The sequence below is a fragment of the Ciconia boyciana genome, chromosome 10 (assembly GCF_034638445.1).
Source record: "Ciconia boyciana chromosome 10, ASM3463844v1, whole genome shotgun sequence".
Taxonomy (NCBI): Eukaryota; Metazoa; Chordata; class Aves; order Ciconiiformes; family Ciconiidae; genus Ciconia; species Ciconia boyciana.
Window position 1 is genome coordinate 28325942 of NC_132943.1, and position 18220 is coordinate 28344161.

Here is an 18220-nt window from a genome sequence, read left to right on the forward strand (position 1 = left end):
ACAATATTACATAATATATCTGTCAGATATCTCAAGATAAAAATACAAAATAAAACTCTTGAGGGCTAATCTACAGCTACAGCTCCTCAGTGTGCTCAATGCGGGGGTACATGCCCATAATGCTGTGGGAGATGCATATACAAACACCATTTCTTATGGCCCCATGCAGTGTTTTCGTAGCGCAGCCTTACAGGTTTCAGGGAGAAACTATTGTTCAGGGAGAGGCTCCTTCAATAAACCTTTCTGTCATCCAAACGCGAATTTCACCCAAGCTCAAAGCCTTAACTAACACGTGTTGGCTATATCGGTCTTCTCCACCAAAGAAAATTTCTCCTCATCCAAACAACACACTAAGCTTTGGGTCATGTCCAGGTAAAATCTTGCTAAGAATAAAGGAAGAAAGACAGAGAATCAGCTGGCATTAAAGAAAAACTAAGGACTCTTCTTGTATTTCAGTAACATCTACCACAGTGATTAAAACTGACTACAAATGAGCAAACAGGATTATTTATACACAAATCACATTTCTATATTAATGAGTGAGTTCTGCAGGCACTGAGTGCCTCCTGTGAGATCAGGAGCTCCTTCTAGTTTCTGCAGTGGGAGATCTTGGTGCCGGGTATAATCATAACAGGACACTGAGAGCCCCACAGGATGCTCCAAGTACTCTGCAGAATCTGTTATAATCTCTGCTCGTATTTCCAGGAGAAAATTCTTGCAGAGTATATAAATCATGATGGGACAGAGACACAGAGAAAAAAAAAAGGCAAGTTCAACTATGGTAAAAGTCTGAAATTGAAAATACAATAAAAACATTAAATTCTGATTGCTCCAGACTTTCAGTCTCAATGAACTATAAACTACAATTTTGAAGAACACTGTAACAAACAAATACCTAAGTGGCCTAGTTCTTAAAGATATCAGTCATCTTTTGTTCTTTTCAAATTTGGTGGGAACTGCAGATGCTCAACCTATCTGAAATAAGGTCCCAAGTTCTCAGATCTTAAACAACAAGATTTTCCGCTGCCACAGCATATGGCAATTTACAATTTAAAAAATGTCTGATATGATCATTACGTTTCTTTTCTTGTCATAATGACCATAAAAAACCATAAGATGGTTTACATTTTATTACAAAGGAAAAAAAAAAAAAAGATCAACATTCCCAAAAAGGATGCAAAGGTGCACGGAGTGATCCAGGCTACTAATGATTTGCTCAAACACTAGCAGAGAATATATAAATTCTTAACTCTTAGCAAAAAATATCAATTGCGTTGTAACATATATGATACAATTTCATTTGTTAACATTTCATTCGTTAACTGCACTGTACAGAAATTTGTCCATGCTAAATACAAGCCCTGGACCAGATACACAAAACAATGTAAATGCACTTTTTACATCCTATATGCACAAACATTTCTTAAGTTAAAGCTATGCACACTACTTATGCATAGCGTGTATATGGCTTACATATCCAATGACAGGAATTCCACCTTTTGGCATGCCCTTGTCCCAGGGCTTGGAGCTCGCACTGTTCCCAGCTTAATTTCGATTGCTCCGCTGTCAGAAAAGAGACAGTCAACAGGTATGGATGTGTAAGGGTACCTCGTCTAGGGTGATTGTTTTACGATTCCTTCTTCAATCGGGACAAAGCGTGCCCTTGTTGAGGTTGAGCCTGATGCCTGTTGAGCTCTGGTTAGATCCCTGAAGCAGCAGACGAATAGCACATAGGTCCCAATCGTCTGTCGGCCTCTGCATAGAGGGGAGTGCCACCACCAACAAGTCCTCTTTCAGAGCGGACCATGGCTGATTGTAAAGACTTTTTGGTCAGTGAGGTAATAACCACAGGGTCCAAAAAGGAGAACTGGGTGCGCAGTGACCCGAGCCACCCAAGCGCCTACAACGCGAAGGGGAGCACGGAAGTTTCCTGGCAGGTTCCAGCAGAGGGAAATGAGGTTGGCTGCAGCTGTGTGGGACGCCTGGGCAAGCCAGGAGGGGCCACGTGAAACTCGAGGGAAGCGGAGATGAAAATGGAGTCTCTTTCTGGGCACAGTACGGGCTGGAGGGCTCATTCCAAGGCTTCTTGCAGAGGTAACTGCCTGCATGCTCTGTTTTCACTGCCTCTCAGAGAAAGATGGTCTGGTGTTTTCTTTTAATGAAACAAACGCGAGCAAGGATTTGCTGGATCCATGTTGTCACCTTTGCATTTGAGACAAACCATGACATAAGGCCTCAGTGTCACCTTCCAGTTTTGTCGAGAGGCAACATGCTATTTTGCTGCAGTGAAGCAATTTTCATGTATTCCTACAGCTGCCTTTTCCGCCCTACAAAACAATAAGCACCAGCTTCATGCTAGGGCTGACACCACTGCTGATGTCTTCTAAAATACTATAGGACTGAGAATGTTTTAATCTTTAATACTGGATGCTATTTAATTAATTTTAAAGAGATATTTCAAATACTGATTTGTTAAACACCAGTTCTCTCCGTACGGCATCCACCACAGTGGGGAATAATCATCATTCACGCAGGCTGGTCAGGATAACTCTAGAACTTCCCTGTACAGTCTACCTATTTTTATTTCCAGATATTTTAAGGAAGCTAACAAGAAGGACTTGACTGTTGCATGCAGAATGGTTGCATGAACAAGTATCTATCACAATGTTTCATTTTGACTTTCCATTTCCATTGGACGCCAGTAGCAGTGACACGTAACAGCAATCCAGTGCAGATGATAAATGTCGTGTTTTCACATGTCTCATGGTTAACTGGAAATGTCTGGTGTCAGTGATGCAATAAAGCGAGGTCCAACTTTGGCTGAAAAAGGTATTTTGGCTAGTTTAAGAAAGCGGAATAGAAGAGGAAATAGCAACAACAAATACAACTGAAATCTTGCGAGTTGTTAAGTGCCTTGAGTTACCAGCTCAGGGTTTTACGTTTTACACTTCTGATCATTTTGTCCAATCACTCTCCACAGAAACAGGATGATCCAAGAACAAGTGGACAGATAACAGCCTCTGAGAGCACGGGGGAGGAACAGCTAGGGTTCTTCTTTTCTCCTGCAACAGAGGTCAAACGAAAATTCATAAGCAATAGATTTTTAATACCATTACTTCCAGTATTTAACATACTTGAATTGAGGATGGTTTATTGCATGACCATTTAGTCTGACATTAAGGATTCAGAGATGTAAAAGTATTGTTTTTCCCTTCTTTGTATTGAATGGCTTTAAGGGGACATAGAAAGTGGGGTGTACCATGTCCCAGTTTAAAAATTTCGTAATAAAACCACAACTGGAGTAGAACAAAGAGGATAATAATAGCAATAAGTGAGTCTTTATGGTATAAAACTCTCCCCATTCTAAGAAAGAAATGACAATTACCTGTCATGCCTGAAATGTCAGAAGCTTTTAAGAAATAGCAAATCTAGTTCTGTATCAGTCCTTCCTTCTGCTCAGTGGCTTTTACTATATCTTCTGACTTCTTACAGTGTTTAGGCTCACCTGGAAGAGAAACAAATGTGACTGGGAACCCAAGTGAGGAAGCTAACCAAGTTAAAAGAATCTGCACAGCCCTAGACAGACAGGAACTTTTTCCCCCTGACTTTTTTAAGGTTAAAATGAGGTTTCAGGCACTGCTTGCTTTAATTGCTTTCTTACCAAAGTAAGCATAGGATTGAATTAACTAATCATTATGGTTTATCCATAAGGCAAAAGATAGAATGAAAGCAATAGATCACATCATGAAACAAAAATATGAAGACATTTACAAGAGTAAGAGTTAATAAAGTGGGTTTGGTTTTGGTTTATTTTATCTTCCAACTTACTGAAAGTCAAAATTCACCCTCTGCAGCGGAGTGGTGTTTAAACCCTCTTTCATGCAGGCTTTCAAATTGGGAGTAAGCTTCTCTCAGATAATGAAAGATGCCAGTGTCAAGTTCTAAGAATTCAATTAATTCAATCAGACAGGAGGAATGACACCGAGTGACACAAGCAGCTTTCAAACTAAGTGATATAACATGAATTTCAAACCCCCAATCATAATATTAAGCTGTTGCTTAACCTATTCCTTCAGTAATTTTGAATGAGTACAGCTGAGGAAATTATAAACTGAGATAGTAGGCATGGGGAGAATGTAGCAAACTTACAGTGTTATTTACTAACTATATAGTAACTTCTCAGTTTTAACCAGCTGACTGAGTGATCCCACCAGTGATTAATAATGCTGAACTGAAAATGTGAAAAAGGAAAGGCACAGAAGTCTCAAAGCAGAGATGAGCTGGGAGAAGCATAAAATTTATAAAAATAAAAATACAGGCAGGGGAAGATTTTTGAAAGACAGAAAACAAAGGTACAAGGAGCTGAAAGGGAAAGTGGATGATGTGTGACCTGAAAGGAAAACTGAAAGATGGTGAGTTGAGGTTGAAGAAGAGGCTCTCAGTTTAGAAAAGAGAAAGGGAAGAGAGGAAAGGGAGCTCATGAGAATGAGGAAAGAAGAGAATTAATAGCTATGAATTCACCATGGCATCACTGCAAACGAGTGAGAATTGCTACTGATTTTACCCTTGTTTCACTGCCATGAACAGTGGCACAGTGAGCGCTGCCCACTCCGTAACGCGGCCACCAGCAGATGGGCCATATTGCCCCAACAGCACTCTTACCCACCCCTTTATTTTACATAAATTTAGTGTGGGTGGAATATAGACAACCAGTTCTCCAAAGGTTTTTAAAGTCTAGAAATTGGACTAACATTAATTAGAACAAGAATTTCTCCAGATCTTACAGCCTGCAGTTGCTTTGGGAGGGATTTAGCAAAACTTTTATTATTATCCATAAAAATAAAAAAGGGGGTGAGGAGGGGTATGAAAGTAAAATCTATTGATCTAAATATTTAAATTTTATACTTGACGTAGAGTGGTTAGTAGAGTTTTAGGAGTAGGATAGGAGTGGTTAGTGGAGGCCTTAAAACAAAAACTTTGTATGTTTAATTTTCATTAAAACTAAACATTAACTTCTAAACCATACATCACTTTCTTTCTGTCAATGCATCAGCTTTTTAATGTTATAAACTCTGCCCTATGAATGGTTGCTAATGGCTGTTATCTTATAATCCCTACCCTTTTTATAAACACATTGTTTGCTCTTTTATATCACCTTCCCTCCATCCTCATCCCATGCACGAACACAGATGCATGAACACAGGATCCCTTAGTACCGGGATCCTGATTTACTGTTGCTCTGTTTAGCCACCCAGCATGTGCAAGGACCACTAATGAACCCAGCACCCCAGCGATCTGCGCCCGCTTTCCATGGATACAGAGGGTTCCACACTCAGCTGAGCACCACAGGGCCACCGCGGCACTGAACGGTCACCAGCATTTGCATGGCATGGATGATGCCACTTTGATGCCACTTGCATTACCAAAAATCAAACTGGCATGTTGTTGATGTGGGTCTGTCCACTGCTATTTCACCTGGTTATCCTCCAGAGGCTTTCCGCTACTGACTGCTGACGACGTTGAATGCTTTGTATCGCTCGATGTGACTGGGTAGTCCTCTACTGTCATATAGTGAAGTTACTGATAATCTGTTCTACCGCAGATTTATTATCTCCTTTACATTTTGATATTAAGGATTAATGTGCCTATCATCATGAGTGAAAAGTTAAAAGTGTGCCAATTAGCATTTATAAATCATTGAAACATGGAGTTGTTTAATTAAACATAAGCAGTTTTTAAAATTAATGTTCTAATTAATAAATCACTCAGGAGAAAAGGAAAATCATCACTTAAAAAAAAAGATCACCCTATAATAGTTCCACTTAACCTTGTAACATTCAATTAAATGAAAGTGAGATGATGGAAAGGACAAAGGTATCGTGGAGAAAAACGACATTCAGTCACAACTGGAGTTCTTGTAACAGCCACCCTCCGGTTCTCCCTTCGCGCTGACCAGGACACAGGGCAGACCTACTCCTGTTAATAAAATGCGATAGTCTACAAGAACTACAACTAGAAAGAGATGTGATACAAGGAGAGGAAAACAGCCCCTTTTTTCTATTTTTAATAGGGAACCCCCTCATCATAGTACATCCAAACATCCAGTGACAGTTCCCAAGAATACAGATAGATCATCCTCCCCTGTGTTCCCCATCTCTGTTATAATGCATTCGCTTACTCACAGAAAACCAAACTGCGTTTTCTGCTTTTTATAAAGACAGAACAATGAGAGATAACATACAAAATTTCAATCTGAATAACTATGGTGCATTTCTTCTTACTTTTTATCTCATTCTCCCAGCCCCAGTGCCTGCAGGTGCTTACTTCTCTGCCCCGGGAGTCAGCAAGCACTCTGGACATCGCTTTAGCCTTCTAACCCCCATCCTCAGTACAGAAAGTACAGAGGTAGAAAAATCTAGCATGGAGAGTGCTAATAATGTCCTGATAGATGTACAGTATTAGAGTATTACTAATAGTATTGAGTATTAGAATACTCAAATAACTCTAATTTGGGAAGCAGGGTCAAAATGTAAGGTCATGTGTATGCTACCTACTGCTTGCTTGAAGTGATATTCCATTGAAAATATCTCACCTTGGTTAAAGAGTCCTGTCTGGATCCGCAGGCCATCAACAGAGGTGCAAAAGTGAAAAGTGGGAATGCTACCCATGCTATATCTCCCCTCTGTGCTGAGTGTGACTGCATCATACACAACACACTCACTCTTGACCATCTCAAACATCGCTTATACAGAAGAAAAAGGAGGGGGGAGTGAGCGAAAAAACAGAGACTGTTGTGCTATCTGTAATTACAAGGCTTCTACACACTGCAGCAACGAAACCTCTTGCAAAAGCACTAATATTATCTACATTTTGACAACAGCAATGACAGTTTAATGCCATTCCCTCCGTTTAGAATGATATTAAATCATTTCACCATTGTGAAAGAGAAATGTGAAACACTTTAGCCTGAGTTTTGCCTTTGGTATTGAATATTGCAGACTATTCCAATACTAAATGCCTGCATTGCCTTTCTTTTCAGTTACCCTTAACATGGTGGCACAATCTCTGCAGAGGTACTTAAAGCTGCTGCTGAAACCCAATATTAATTCATTTCGTCTCAAAGAGCCAGGACCTGAGTCTCACCACGTGTTTGTACAAAGTCTGCTGCCCCAGCCCCTGCGCATTACAGGGATGTAAATACCTCCAGTATATATTTTTAATTGGCAGGCACAGAAAAAGCCCACCATATATGTCATTTATTTATATCATCTATGACATAGTTGAGAAATTAATATTAGGTCTCCTCTGTGGTTTATTAGAAGCATAAAGTTCTGTGAAAGGGTCAGTGCTGACTTAAGAGATTATAGTATTTAAATAATACACAGATAGATTTAGTAGGCATGGAGGTGTTGGGTTGATGGTTGGACTAGATGATCTTAGAGGTCTTTTCCAACCTTAATTATTCTATGATTCTACAATTTTATGATTTCTCACTATATAGTAACATGGCTGGTCTGTCCTTAGGAAAGAAAGTTTTAAGCATATGATGACATAGTCCCTCTGTAAATCATTTCAAAGATCATAAAATATTCAAAATATTTTTCTATGACATTTTAATATTGGGAAAATAGGCAAAATGCAAGAATGAAACGTTATTAAATTTAAAGTATAAATCAAACTATTTAATGACATAAAATCAGAATGTAAATAATATCGTGACTGACCAATAAACCCCTACAACAGAAAAAGGCTCAATGGAGATGGGCAAGGGGGATGTCCTCAGGAGATAATGCAAGGGGTGGCTGACCACAGCTGTTGCAAAGAAAGTTGACAATCTCAACACAAAGGGGACCAGAGGGTGGCCTTCGGTTTAGATAAGCACTTATGTCAGTTGAGTGGATCCACTGACTATATCACAGTTGAAGGGATCAACTGGTGGTGTAGGTGTTTCTCCCTGAGTTCATTAGAGGAGTGTGACTGCCTCCCTGAGTTAGCCAGGCCAGCATGGAGGGAGTGAATGCGTGGCTCAGCCCAATATAGAGTGTAAAAACTAAACAGCTAGCAAAAGAATTTTGAAGAGAGCAACGGGCTTGACCTGACTTCAACCCGTGTATGGCTTACTGGTGACTGGGGACACCCAGCGTCATGATGGTGAGCATATTCTAGAGACTTGTAATGGGACTCACATTGGCATTGGCATTGAGCTGTGTATTGCAATTGCTCTATTTTGCTAAGTGTAAGTTACATTTATAGTGTTCTTTCAGTATATTTTGTATCACTCTGCTAAATCAGAAATTCCATGTAACATCAACTATCTTCAAGTAAATAAATGTGATATTAAACATTACACCCTTCACACGTGGAATATCTAAAAGAACCTGGTCAGAGAATATTGGACTCTGACATTACTATGCGACAGGAACCAGGCAAAACATTCATCAAGCTCTCTGTTTACCTGGGTATTTATCTGTGCTGGAAAATGAACACAAATAATCACTGAAGGAGATGGATGAGACGAAATTCAACATACCACAATGAATAGAATTTTCATATAAAATGACAACTAAAAATGCCTTTAAATATCAGATGCCTTTAAAAATAACACCTAACCAATATCCTTATTCTATGCATAGTAGCACTCTACTAGAAATTTTTGATAGTGTAAATCAGAAATCCAGCTTCATCTTGTGGTTTTCTGACTTGAGGGACTATGAATTACTTATGAGGGGATCCATGAAAGAGACTAAAAGAAATGCAAACTTACTTTCTGTAGGCTTAAGCTGGCTGACCAGGGATGCACATTTCCACTGGAAAAATTTTAAGGATTCACAGGTCTAAATAGGTTAAAAGTCACCATTCTAGAATGCAAGATCCAAAGAACTGGGAATGCATAAATTTTCTGAATTTCCCATGACAACAGCATGCTTTCCCATGACATCTGCTGCTTCTCTTACTGTGTGATTAATCGATTGCTTGATGCAGTTATGTCTCCTGCTATATCTCCCCTTTTTCCATGATTGTTATTAGGCCGTGGTTTAAGTACCACTGCCTCTTTAGTGAGCCAAGAGCAGAGCAATGTCCTCGTATGAGCTCTGGGTTTTAGTTCAGGACCTTACCAATACTATTTATTTCCACAAAATAATGAAATCAATCTCTTATTTCTATTTCATTATTTATCTGAACTCTTTTTGAATATTGCCATCTTTAGTGAAGGAATATCCTTGGACTGGTGGAATTCATGTTATGAAATCTTTTTTACCATCTTCAAGAAAAAAATAGCTTCCAGATCATGTTTGCCTTTGGAAATACACTATTATAAACTCAATCACTTCTTACTTTTTTCCTAAATTTTGCAGTTGGAAGTGTTAAAATACAAGGCATTCTGTAGAAAATTCCCTGCCTTAGAAAATTAATAAAATTAGTTTTTTCTAAAACAAGAAATCTCTGTTCTCATAGGAAAGGTGGAATGTAAAGATTGACAAGGCAACAGAGTGCACTAACTGCATGCTGAGTTGTATCTGACCTCTCAAACAGCATTTTTGTTGGTCAGCCATCTAAAGACCCCCAAGGACAGCTACACCACAGCTGCCTTCTGCATAGTTTGAAAGATAAAAGATACAGCTTTTCCTACTGTGTTCCTCATCCAGGAGATGGGAAACTTCTAAGGCACTTACATTTCAAGTTGGGCTTTAATACAAAAATTGGTGAAAAAAATACATGTCAAAATACAAAAATGTCAATTATTAGACAACTTCAAATGCTGTGAAATTAATTTCAGTGTAAATATTTTAATTTAGGACCCTAAATTAACCATCTGTTATTTCTGATGGAAAAAAACCTGTCAACAATAAAAGCATGGAGTGCTGGAATGGGCAACTCTAGAATAAGTGGGAGTTCTCCATAAAAAGCATTTTTGAGAAATATGCCAAGTCATATACTTACGTCTAAGCTAAGCCTTATAAGCACTTCAGTGTTGCTGCTCAGACAATGCCATACTTCTGGCACAATATTGCAAGGCTCACTGTCATAAAAGCATTAATGAGTTTAGCATTTTAATTAGAAGTGAGGAAAAGAACTGTCATTATATGCCTTATTATTCTTATTACCCTAATGCCTCAAAGCTTATTCTAACAATAAGCAAATTCAGAAAATAAAATGAAAGTGTGGAGTGTCGTTCTCTTACTTTGATAACATCTATTCCTATTGCTTGGGCATCTTGCCCTTGATACTGTCTTACAATCACCAGATGCTAAATCATAGTCAGCTTGTGATAAAATACTTACATTCTAAAAAAATATTCTGACTTTATAGAGATTTTCTGGCTGCTCTGATTGTCCTGCAAACTATAGTCAGGAGACTGATGTTTTTGCTTAAGAGAATGACACAGTCCCATGCCTACTACAGTTAGCAAATTCTATCTACTTAAAGTTAACTCTAAAATTCACATTACATTTAGTACAAAGGATGCGGTTTACAAAATAACAATCATATTAGGTGCCTCAACTAAGGGGGGGTGCATCTTAATAGCATAAGAATAATTACCTATTTGAAGAGAAAATGTTAGATAGTTCTGTTTTGAAAGTTTACCTCATTCTCCAATAACAAACTGCTATTTAATTGCAAATATGCATCTTTAAATTACTTTAAAATCATTCTTCAGTTCAACTAAAGGTCTTGGTATTTTATGTAAAAAATTTTCTACTAGATACCAAATAGCTAATGTCAAGTAGCTAATATCAAGAAGATGATATTTGTTTATATCAAACAGCTTTTATTTGGTGGTTTTAGGACACTACTGTTTCTACACATGCCTGGAGAAACTGTCTTATGCTGGTGGTTTGTACAACACCTTATTTTGATATTTTTACATTACTGTCGATGTTTGACAGGGAGATACCAGACACTGCTGCAGCTTCACCCTGGACAGCTTCATTAGATTGACTGGTGCTCTGTGCTGAAGCATTACCATTCAGTGGGTCTGTATTCTGTGTTTCTTGCTGGGCATCGGTGAGATCTTTCTGGTTCGGATCAGAGTTAGTGCATTTTTCTGAGTTGGATTCATCACTCAGAGGAGTGTCGAAAGAGACTACTTGTAGGACGATGGATCTGGGAGGACAGGTTGTACCATCGCTTCCCTGACTACTCTTATTTTGTATCCTTGTTGTCTCTTCCTGTAACTGTGCATCTGTGGAATTTCTGCTTTGGTCTTTTTCCTGTTCACCAACATTTTTCACAAGTTCTTCTACAAAGAGGGAACAAAATATGTGAATTAGATAAGAAGGATATGCCACAATTGTTTGATTTCAGAGTAGTGACTGATAGAGCTGCACAGGGGAACATTGTGAACATCAACTTCCTGCATGAGGACATGTGCACTGGTGTGTTTAATCTGGGTCAGATTCTGCTCCTGATTACACTATTGCAACTGAACCATCGTGGTCTGCTTTCTGCTTTGATCTCTAATTTGTACCTCTCTTTTTGGCCACAGTACAGAGCAAGGAGCGTCATCAGACACACTGTAAGCTGAAGGATGGGAGCAGGAGGACCCCATGCTGCAGGCACGTCCCCCAGCAGTGGTGTTTACCACCACAGGACTAGGAGGAGCAGAGCTCATCAGCTCTGCAACACAGAGAGGGCATGGAGGGGAGCACCTTGCTGGGGATGGGGGAGGCATCAGAACTGAAGGGAAGCCCTGAAGGAAGTTGGCCTATCAGCCTGGAAAAGTCCAAAATGTCAGCTAATACAGAGCTTCAGCTGGAACAAGGTACAGAGGGCTAGACGCATGCAATCCAGTACTGCTGCTGTTATGGCTAGTGGCATGTACAGGATAGGAAGGAAGAAATACAGGGGAAATTGTGCTTCAGGGGGCAGCAGCTACAGGAGAAAATAACATTTGCGGAAGGCTCTATTCCTTGCTCTATTGCAGAGACTTGCAGAACAGTACAAATAAAATGGCCCAGAATAAAAGGAGACAGAACAGAGCAGCACAGAGAGGTGGTACCAGGAGGAACTAGAAGATCAAGAACACAGAGAATGGAAAACTTGTGATGGAGGGTGAAAAGTCTGATAAAAAATAACTGTACCATCTTTGTGGAGGGCCTATTTCTCTTGCTATTAGAATCGCTGTTTTGTAAATTCAGATTTTAGAATCTGTGTACTACTATAGGAGATACAAAACTATCAATTTAAAAAGTGAAAGCATTGCAGTTTGAACAACACCTCCACAAAATAGCTGCATGATATTGCATAAAATTTCTACCTTGGCTGTGCACACTGTATTAAGGAGGGAAACCAAGCACTGAGATATTTATTGAGTTCAAGTGGCAGCTCCCAGAAACTCCGGTTGTGAGTGACCAGTCCAAACCCAGACCAAAAGTGACTGCATATGACAACTGAAAGAGAGCCCAGTCTGTAATCACATTTCTACCACAGTCAGCATTTGGCAACTTCGTCACCTCACATTTCTGAATCCAAAGAAAGTTCCCCCTGAAGTACAATTTGGCCTGTGAAATGGAATGGAAAATATTTCAGATGCTGTTCAGATGCATCTGTAAGTTGAGGAAAGCAAAGCTGAACTATAATCGCACATAAAATTGTAATATTAACTTAGCTCACACTACAAAAGGTGGCTTTTTTAACCTGAAAGCTGGTAAGAACAGACAGTATTTTTCTCAAAGAATGGTGTTTTAGGACAATGCTAACCAGAATTCAGATTTGTCTTAGCAGAACTGGGTGGCTGACCACTTTATTCTCATATTAGAAGACTCGGAATATTCATATAGGCAAAATCCACTATTATTTTTTAGTTCATAAAGCTGGATATCTAAACTTAAAATTGCTTTCCTTCACTCCCTACCAAACTTAAACTGGCAAATGAAGATTAACAGTTCAATCAGAACAATGCTGATGGCCTGTTCTTAACTTCTGTCATGCTGGTCTCTTATTTCTATGACTGCCCTTGAGATGATCCCAAGCATGTCTGTTTAAGGATATCTAAAACACAGCCAAACTCTAACTCAGGTCTACGCACATCTGATGGATGTAGCTTTGAAATGGAGTATCTCTGTACCAAGTTACACCTGATAACGTACTAGTTAAATGTCATACCTGTTGTATTTAAACTGCTGAGATACTGTTTATTCCAGAAGTCAGTAGAAAAGAATATGTAAGCAAAACATGATCTTTTCTAAGTATGAAAAATACTGTGGACTTTTAAAATCTGTGGAGTTAAAACTATTGCTAAACATTAGTCTTTTTATGCTAATAATCATATGTGTGATTACCATTCCATGGTGATAAAATTTCAAAGTCACTCTCAGTTAAATAAGCTTGAGGGAAAGTATCTTGTCCACCTGGGAGGAGTTTGTTCAGGGCAACCAGGAGGAGTGGCTGGTAGTTGTGACTGAGACTGAAAAGCCTCAAGTACAGAATCCTCTATGATGATATGACAACTTTCATTGAGACCCCCAATCCTTTTTCTTGGTATTAAATCTCTCATCTGCTGGATGTCTGAGTCTATGTTCTGACTTGCTCTGCTCCACTCAGCTTCAATCCCTATGAAATCCACTGCCAAAAAGATGAAAAATACTGGATTCTTATGGTACGTCAGCCACTTGTGGTTGGAAATATACATGCTGGAAAAATACAGATTTCCACTTTCAATAACATCTAATAACGATACTCTGTATTATATAGATCTTATATTGTATATCATAATTGGCATTTTCTATCATTTCTGCTGTCCTATCACTCTGATGAAACAGAAATATTTAGCAGTCTTTAAAAGAGGCTGAGACTGGGACAGTGGCTAAATAACTAAAATTGAAGCAAGGCAACTGCTAAGTTAATACCACTAGTGTAAGAGAAGCAGAGCTGGCATGATGTTTGATCCCCACTGTTGGACAGTAAGAATTGCAATAAATACTGCGGCAGGGCCTCTGCCTCCAGCCAGCCAGGAACTGCCAGGACCCGCCAAGAGCAGCAGGCAAGGCTGCTGCCCCTCACCCTGCACTGGGCTGCTGGGAAGGGCGAGTTCCTCCTCCCCTATGGACACACATTGCCATGGCCAGCTGGAGGTGGAAACGGGGTATGCTAAATGGCAATGCAACTTGGCATTTGCAACATTGCCAATATTTAATAAGAGTAAATAGATGAATAGGATTAATAAGATTAAACAACCGTCTTGCCCTTTAGAAAACTCCCCTCTTTTTTGGGGGGGGCGGGGGGCAGTTAGGCACTGAACAGCTTAAGGATTATCATATCCATTCAGATAAAGGCAGACAGAAGGGTGTTGTGCAGTGCAGTGAACTCAGGGTATGTGTTATTGTTGCTACTGGTTTTGCTCTCTCTGTTTTATCTTGGTAAAAGTGCCTGGAGCCAGGCCTGTTTACATATTTTCAACTGTTTGGTATTGTTTTCTTTACAAGAACCCAAGTGTTATTCAGCAAGATTTGTGTGAGTTCATCTGTAAAACAAATGGCTTCTCCTAACTGGTCTGTTAGGGGTGACTCAATCTTATGCCTCTCTTCTGTACTTCTGTGCTGTTTCTGAACTCCTGCCTTAAATCACTGTCCTTCATGAGAAGCAACAATGGCATTTGATACCTAAACATGGTAGAAGTGGTGTCTTTCTTCCCTTGTGTTTAGGCTGGGCTGTTGGCAAAATAATTCTACTGCATTGTTTTGTTTGGAAAACTGGCAGGAGTCATAAGGCAATAACCAAATTTCAGAATAGTTGAAAAATTCTGGTACTTAGTAATTTTGCATCTACACAAAATGTGTTAACTAGTGAAGGCGACTTCCTTCCTCCCCCCTTTTCACCAGATACTACTCTTCTTTCATTAAGTCACCTTTTTTTTTTTTTGGTTTAATAAGTCTCTGAAAATTGAAGCAAGTTCTTTAAGTTGTTCTTTTTTTATTGTTTGCTGGAGTGAATGGGAGCCCTGAATTCCTGTCAGCCCAATGAAGGACTAAACTGTCCCCAGGACACTAAAACTGTCACACAGCTTAATCTCTAGCACCGTGCCGTAGGACTCGGTGGTCTCCAAAGTATTGCTGCTCTGTTGCTGCAGAAGCTCTGGTGAGCCTGCATTATCAACTGCAACACTGATTTCCAGCAGCTCAGCTATGTTACTGCCTGGGTATGCAGCAACACTTTCAGGACATGGTCTACTAAGTGGCGAGGAAGATTTTGTACAATTGGGTATTTTCTCTTCTGTATATGGCCATCGACTTTTTTTTCATGGCCTTTCCGTAATAAGAAACAGAGCATTCAGCTACTATAATCTGCACAGTACAGGGTTTATAGGATACCTTTCTGTCTCCAGCGACTGCACCACTTGAGCATGTACTGACTTAACAAGAGTGGAGAGGAAAAACACAAAAGCCATGTGTAAGCAGAACATCCCGAATCAGCTAACGGCAGCAACTGCCACAGTGCTAAACCCCAGTAAAGCAAATGTCTGCTGCATCACATCGCTATTTTCATTGGCTGTGTTGAAAACAAGCTACAATAACTTACCCTTACAGAAAGACATAATGACATTGAAGTATTAAGAATTAGCAAACTACTGAATTAGAGAGGAAAACGGTTCATTTTCACTATGAATTAAATTATTTGAGGAACCTGTAATGAAGAATGCTTCTGGATGTTATGGTCTCTCTGTGTATATTACCACAAACTTTGACTTCTAGGCTTGTCTGCCTTCTTTTTTATTGGAAAACAAAATTCCACAAAGCAGTGACAAAAGACGCAAACTGGGACAACATGGGAAGGAACTGCACCTTTCTAAAAGACATGTTCTCACATCAGCCATTTTAAAGAGAAGAGGAAGAGACCAGCAATAAGCATCAAAACTTTGCAGAAAATGAGAGGACTGATCCTGGTGCCTCTGGGACTCCCAAGCAAGTTTAAAGACATGTCCAAGAGTTCCCAAACAACCGTGATTTTTCCCAACCAACCTGCCATTTTCAAACCGAAGAATACATTGCAGTTATTCACAGAGTTATTTACACTGATTCCTTCCACTTTCAACTCCTCACACAAATTTCGTCACAGATATAGGAGTATATAAAACCACTGCAAACCACGTAATCCAGTGGCACTTGATGTCACAGCATTACATCGTATAGAGAAAGTAGCAAAGGCTTAATTAGCTATCAAAACTTTTTACTAAAAGATTTGGTTAAAAATAATTTGTGAGTTTATGTTTTCCTAGGGTGGCTACCTCCACCTTTTACCTCTCTTTTGCTGTTCTAGCTGTAAGCACAGGGGCTTGAATGCTGGGACTTTTGGGACAGGGGAAGGGAGGGACATGCTGCTCTGAGCCTACTAGAGGGAAAAGGTGTTTTAAGTCACGTAGCTTGTCACGGGTAGAGGTGGGACAGCTCTCTGGTGTATACTCCAGCGGGATATATAGCAGGTTCCATTATCAGGTTCAGTTACCATTCCTTAGTCTGTGATTTACCAGGTACTGCCAATACAAAATGTTTCTTGCTGCTCTTAGCTCAACCCATTCATTGCACTTCCTCAGACCACGGTGAAAAATTCTCCTTTTCCCACTGTTCTTAACACTTCTCTGGATTAGCTCAAAAACTGCTTATGATCTAAACTGTTTAGCACTGCAATTAAAATCACTGTCATTGGTCCGAGATGGGACTTCTTTAGCCCCCAAATTTATTTCTCTCCAACAGATTAAAACAGTCCATTAGGGTAGATTTCATGTGCCAAACTGTCAGTCGGTTTCTGTGACTGTCACACACGTCCTCCCACTGCCCACCCTTCCTAACGGCTGCTAAATCACATTAACATGCTATCAGATCATCACTCTCAGATTTTTGCATTTCAGCAGCTGTTACTCTCTTCTTATTAGTGAGTCTGCAGAGAAAATCTTTCAGACAAAATGGAACCAAACCCTGTGGTTATTGTGACTGGAAGTATGAAGGACTGAAAGTGCCTGAGGGGGGCCTGCAGGTACCATGCAGAGGTCTTTCAGAAGAGACATTTGTTATTCAAAGTTGCTGCCCACAGGGAAAAAAAAAAAAAGCAAGCTGATCTCTACTCCAAAGATGCAATAGTTGTCATTTTTTTCATATTTTGACTATCAAAATTAAGCACAGGACAGTGCAAGGGCCTTGTTCAGGCTCACATATGTTTCATCCCGTCCCAATGCGGTCAGTCATCCCAGACATACACCTTCAAGCCACGCAGCTCAGTGCAGTGCCAAAAGGTGTTGAGGACAAGGTTTGTCACTGATCACTCTCCATACAAATAATGCAACCTTTGGTCAGGTTCTGTAACAGTTAACTCTTCAGAAGACTTACATAAGCATAAAATGGGAACAACAAGTAACACTGCCGTTGTATTATCCTGGAGATGAACAACATTAGCATGCTTCAGTAGTGGGCCCATTGGACTGGCAGCTGGACCCTTGGTCTGTATGCTGCATTCCCTCGTGTTATTATATGACCTGGGGTGAGTGTCCTAGGGTGTCTGTGCCTCTTTTTGCTCAACTGTAAAGTGAAGATAATGATCCTTATTTATCCCTGTAATTTTCTTTATAATGACATCTACTGAACAGATGGTAAGCATGATTACTAGTCCATACTCCTTTACTCTGTTAAGAGTACCTGAGCTTGTCAACCACTGACCGACTTGATTAGAACTTGATTAGACCGACATCAGAACATTTTTATAGAACAAAATAAGCATGAAGGAATAAACATTGTAGGCATAAGGAATAAACATTGTATTTTTAAAATATTAAATAATTGTGCTACAATTTCTCTATGTTCTAAGAAGAACTGCATCATGAAGGATCTTGCATGATATTTAAATCTTTCCCAACAAGTTGTGTGTTTCTTACAGCTTTCTCAGCAGGTCAATAACTTCCAGGGCTTAAAATCCATTTAGCAAACATTTTCTCTACTGAAGCAACCTCTCAGACTCATCTGAGCATCTTTACTGTCTATTTGCTACAACTACCACAACTGCAAATAGCAGCAGCCATCACCGCTATGTTTTGAAAAAAGCACAGGATGGAATGGTCTCTTCATCACTGTGTTGAGTTGAACAAAGACAGATTATCTGGTGATTAGGGGTTTGGAATATTAATTAAACATCAAGACTTTCAAATTAGAACCCCAGATGTTTGATCATTATGGTAATTCCCTGTTAACAGCATTCCCTGAAAGGCCTGAGAAACATTCCTCTAATTCTCCAG

General features: G+C 39.6%; 1 protein-coding gene across 7 annotated transcripts in view; it reads right to left on the reverse strand.

The window, feature by feature from the left end:
• Positions 1-18220, reverse strand: part of PDE1A (phosphodiesterase 1A) — a 233792-nt gene continuing 215572 nt past the window's right edge. For all 7 annotated transcript variants that reach the window (XM_072874737.1, XM_072874738.1, XM_072874735.1 and 4 more), the window contains 3 exons: positions 10967-11242; positions 3386-3505; positions 1-3062 (listed from right to left, as the gene is read on the reverse strand). In XM_072874737.1, the coding sequence (XP_072730838.1) occupies positions 3429-3505; positions 10967-11242 (353 nt within the window). In that variant the 3' untranslated portion in view covers positions 1-3062; positions 3386-3428. The remainder of the gene's footprint in view (positions 3063-3385; positions 3506-10966; positions 11243-18220) is intronic.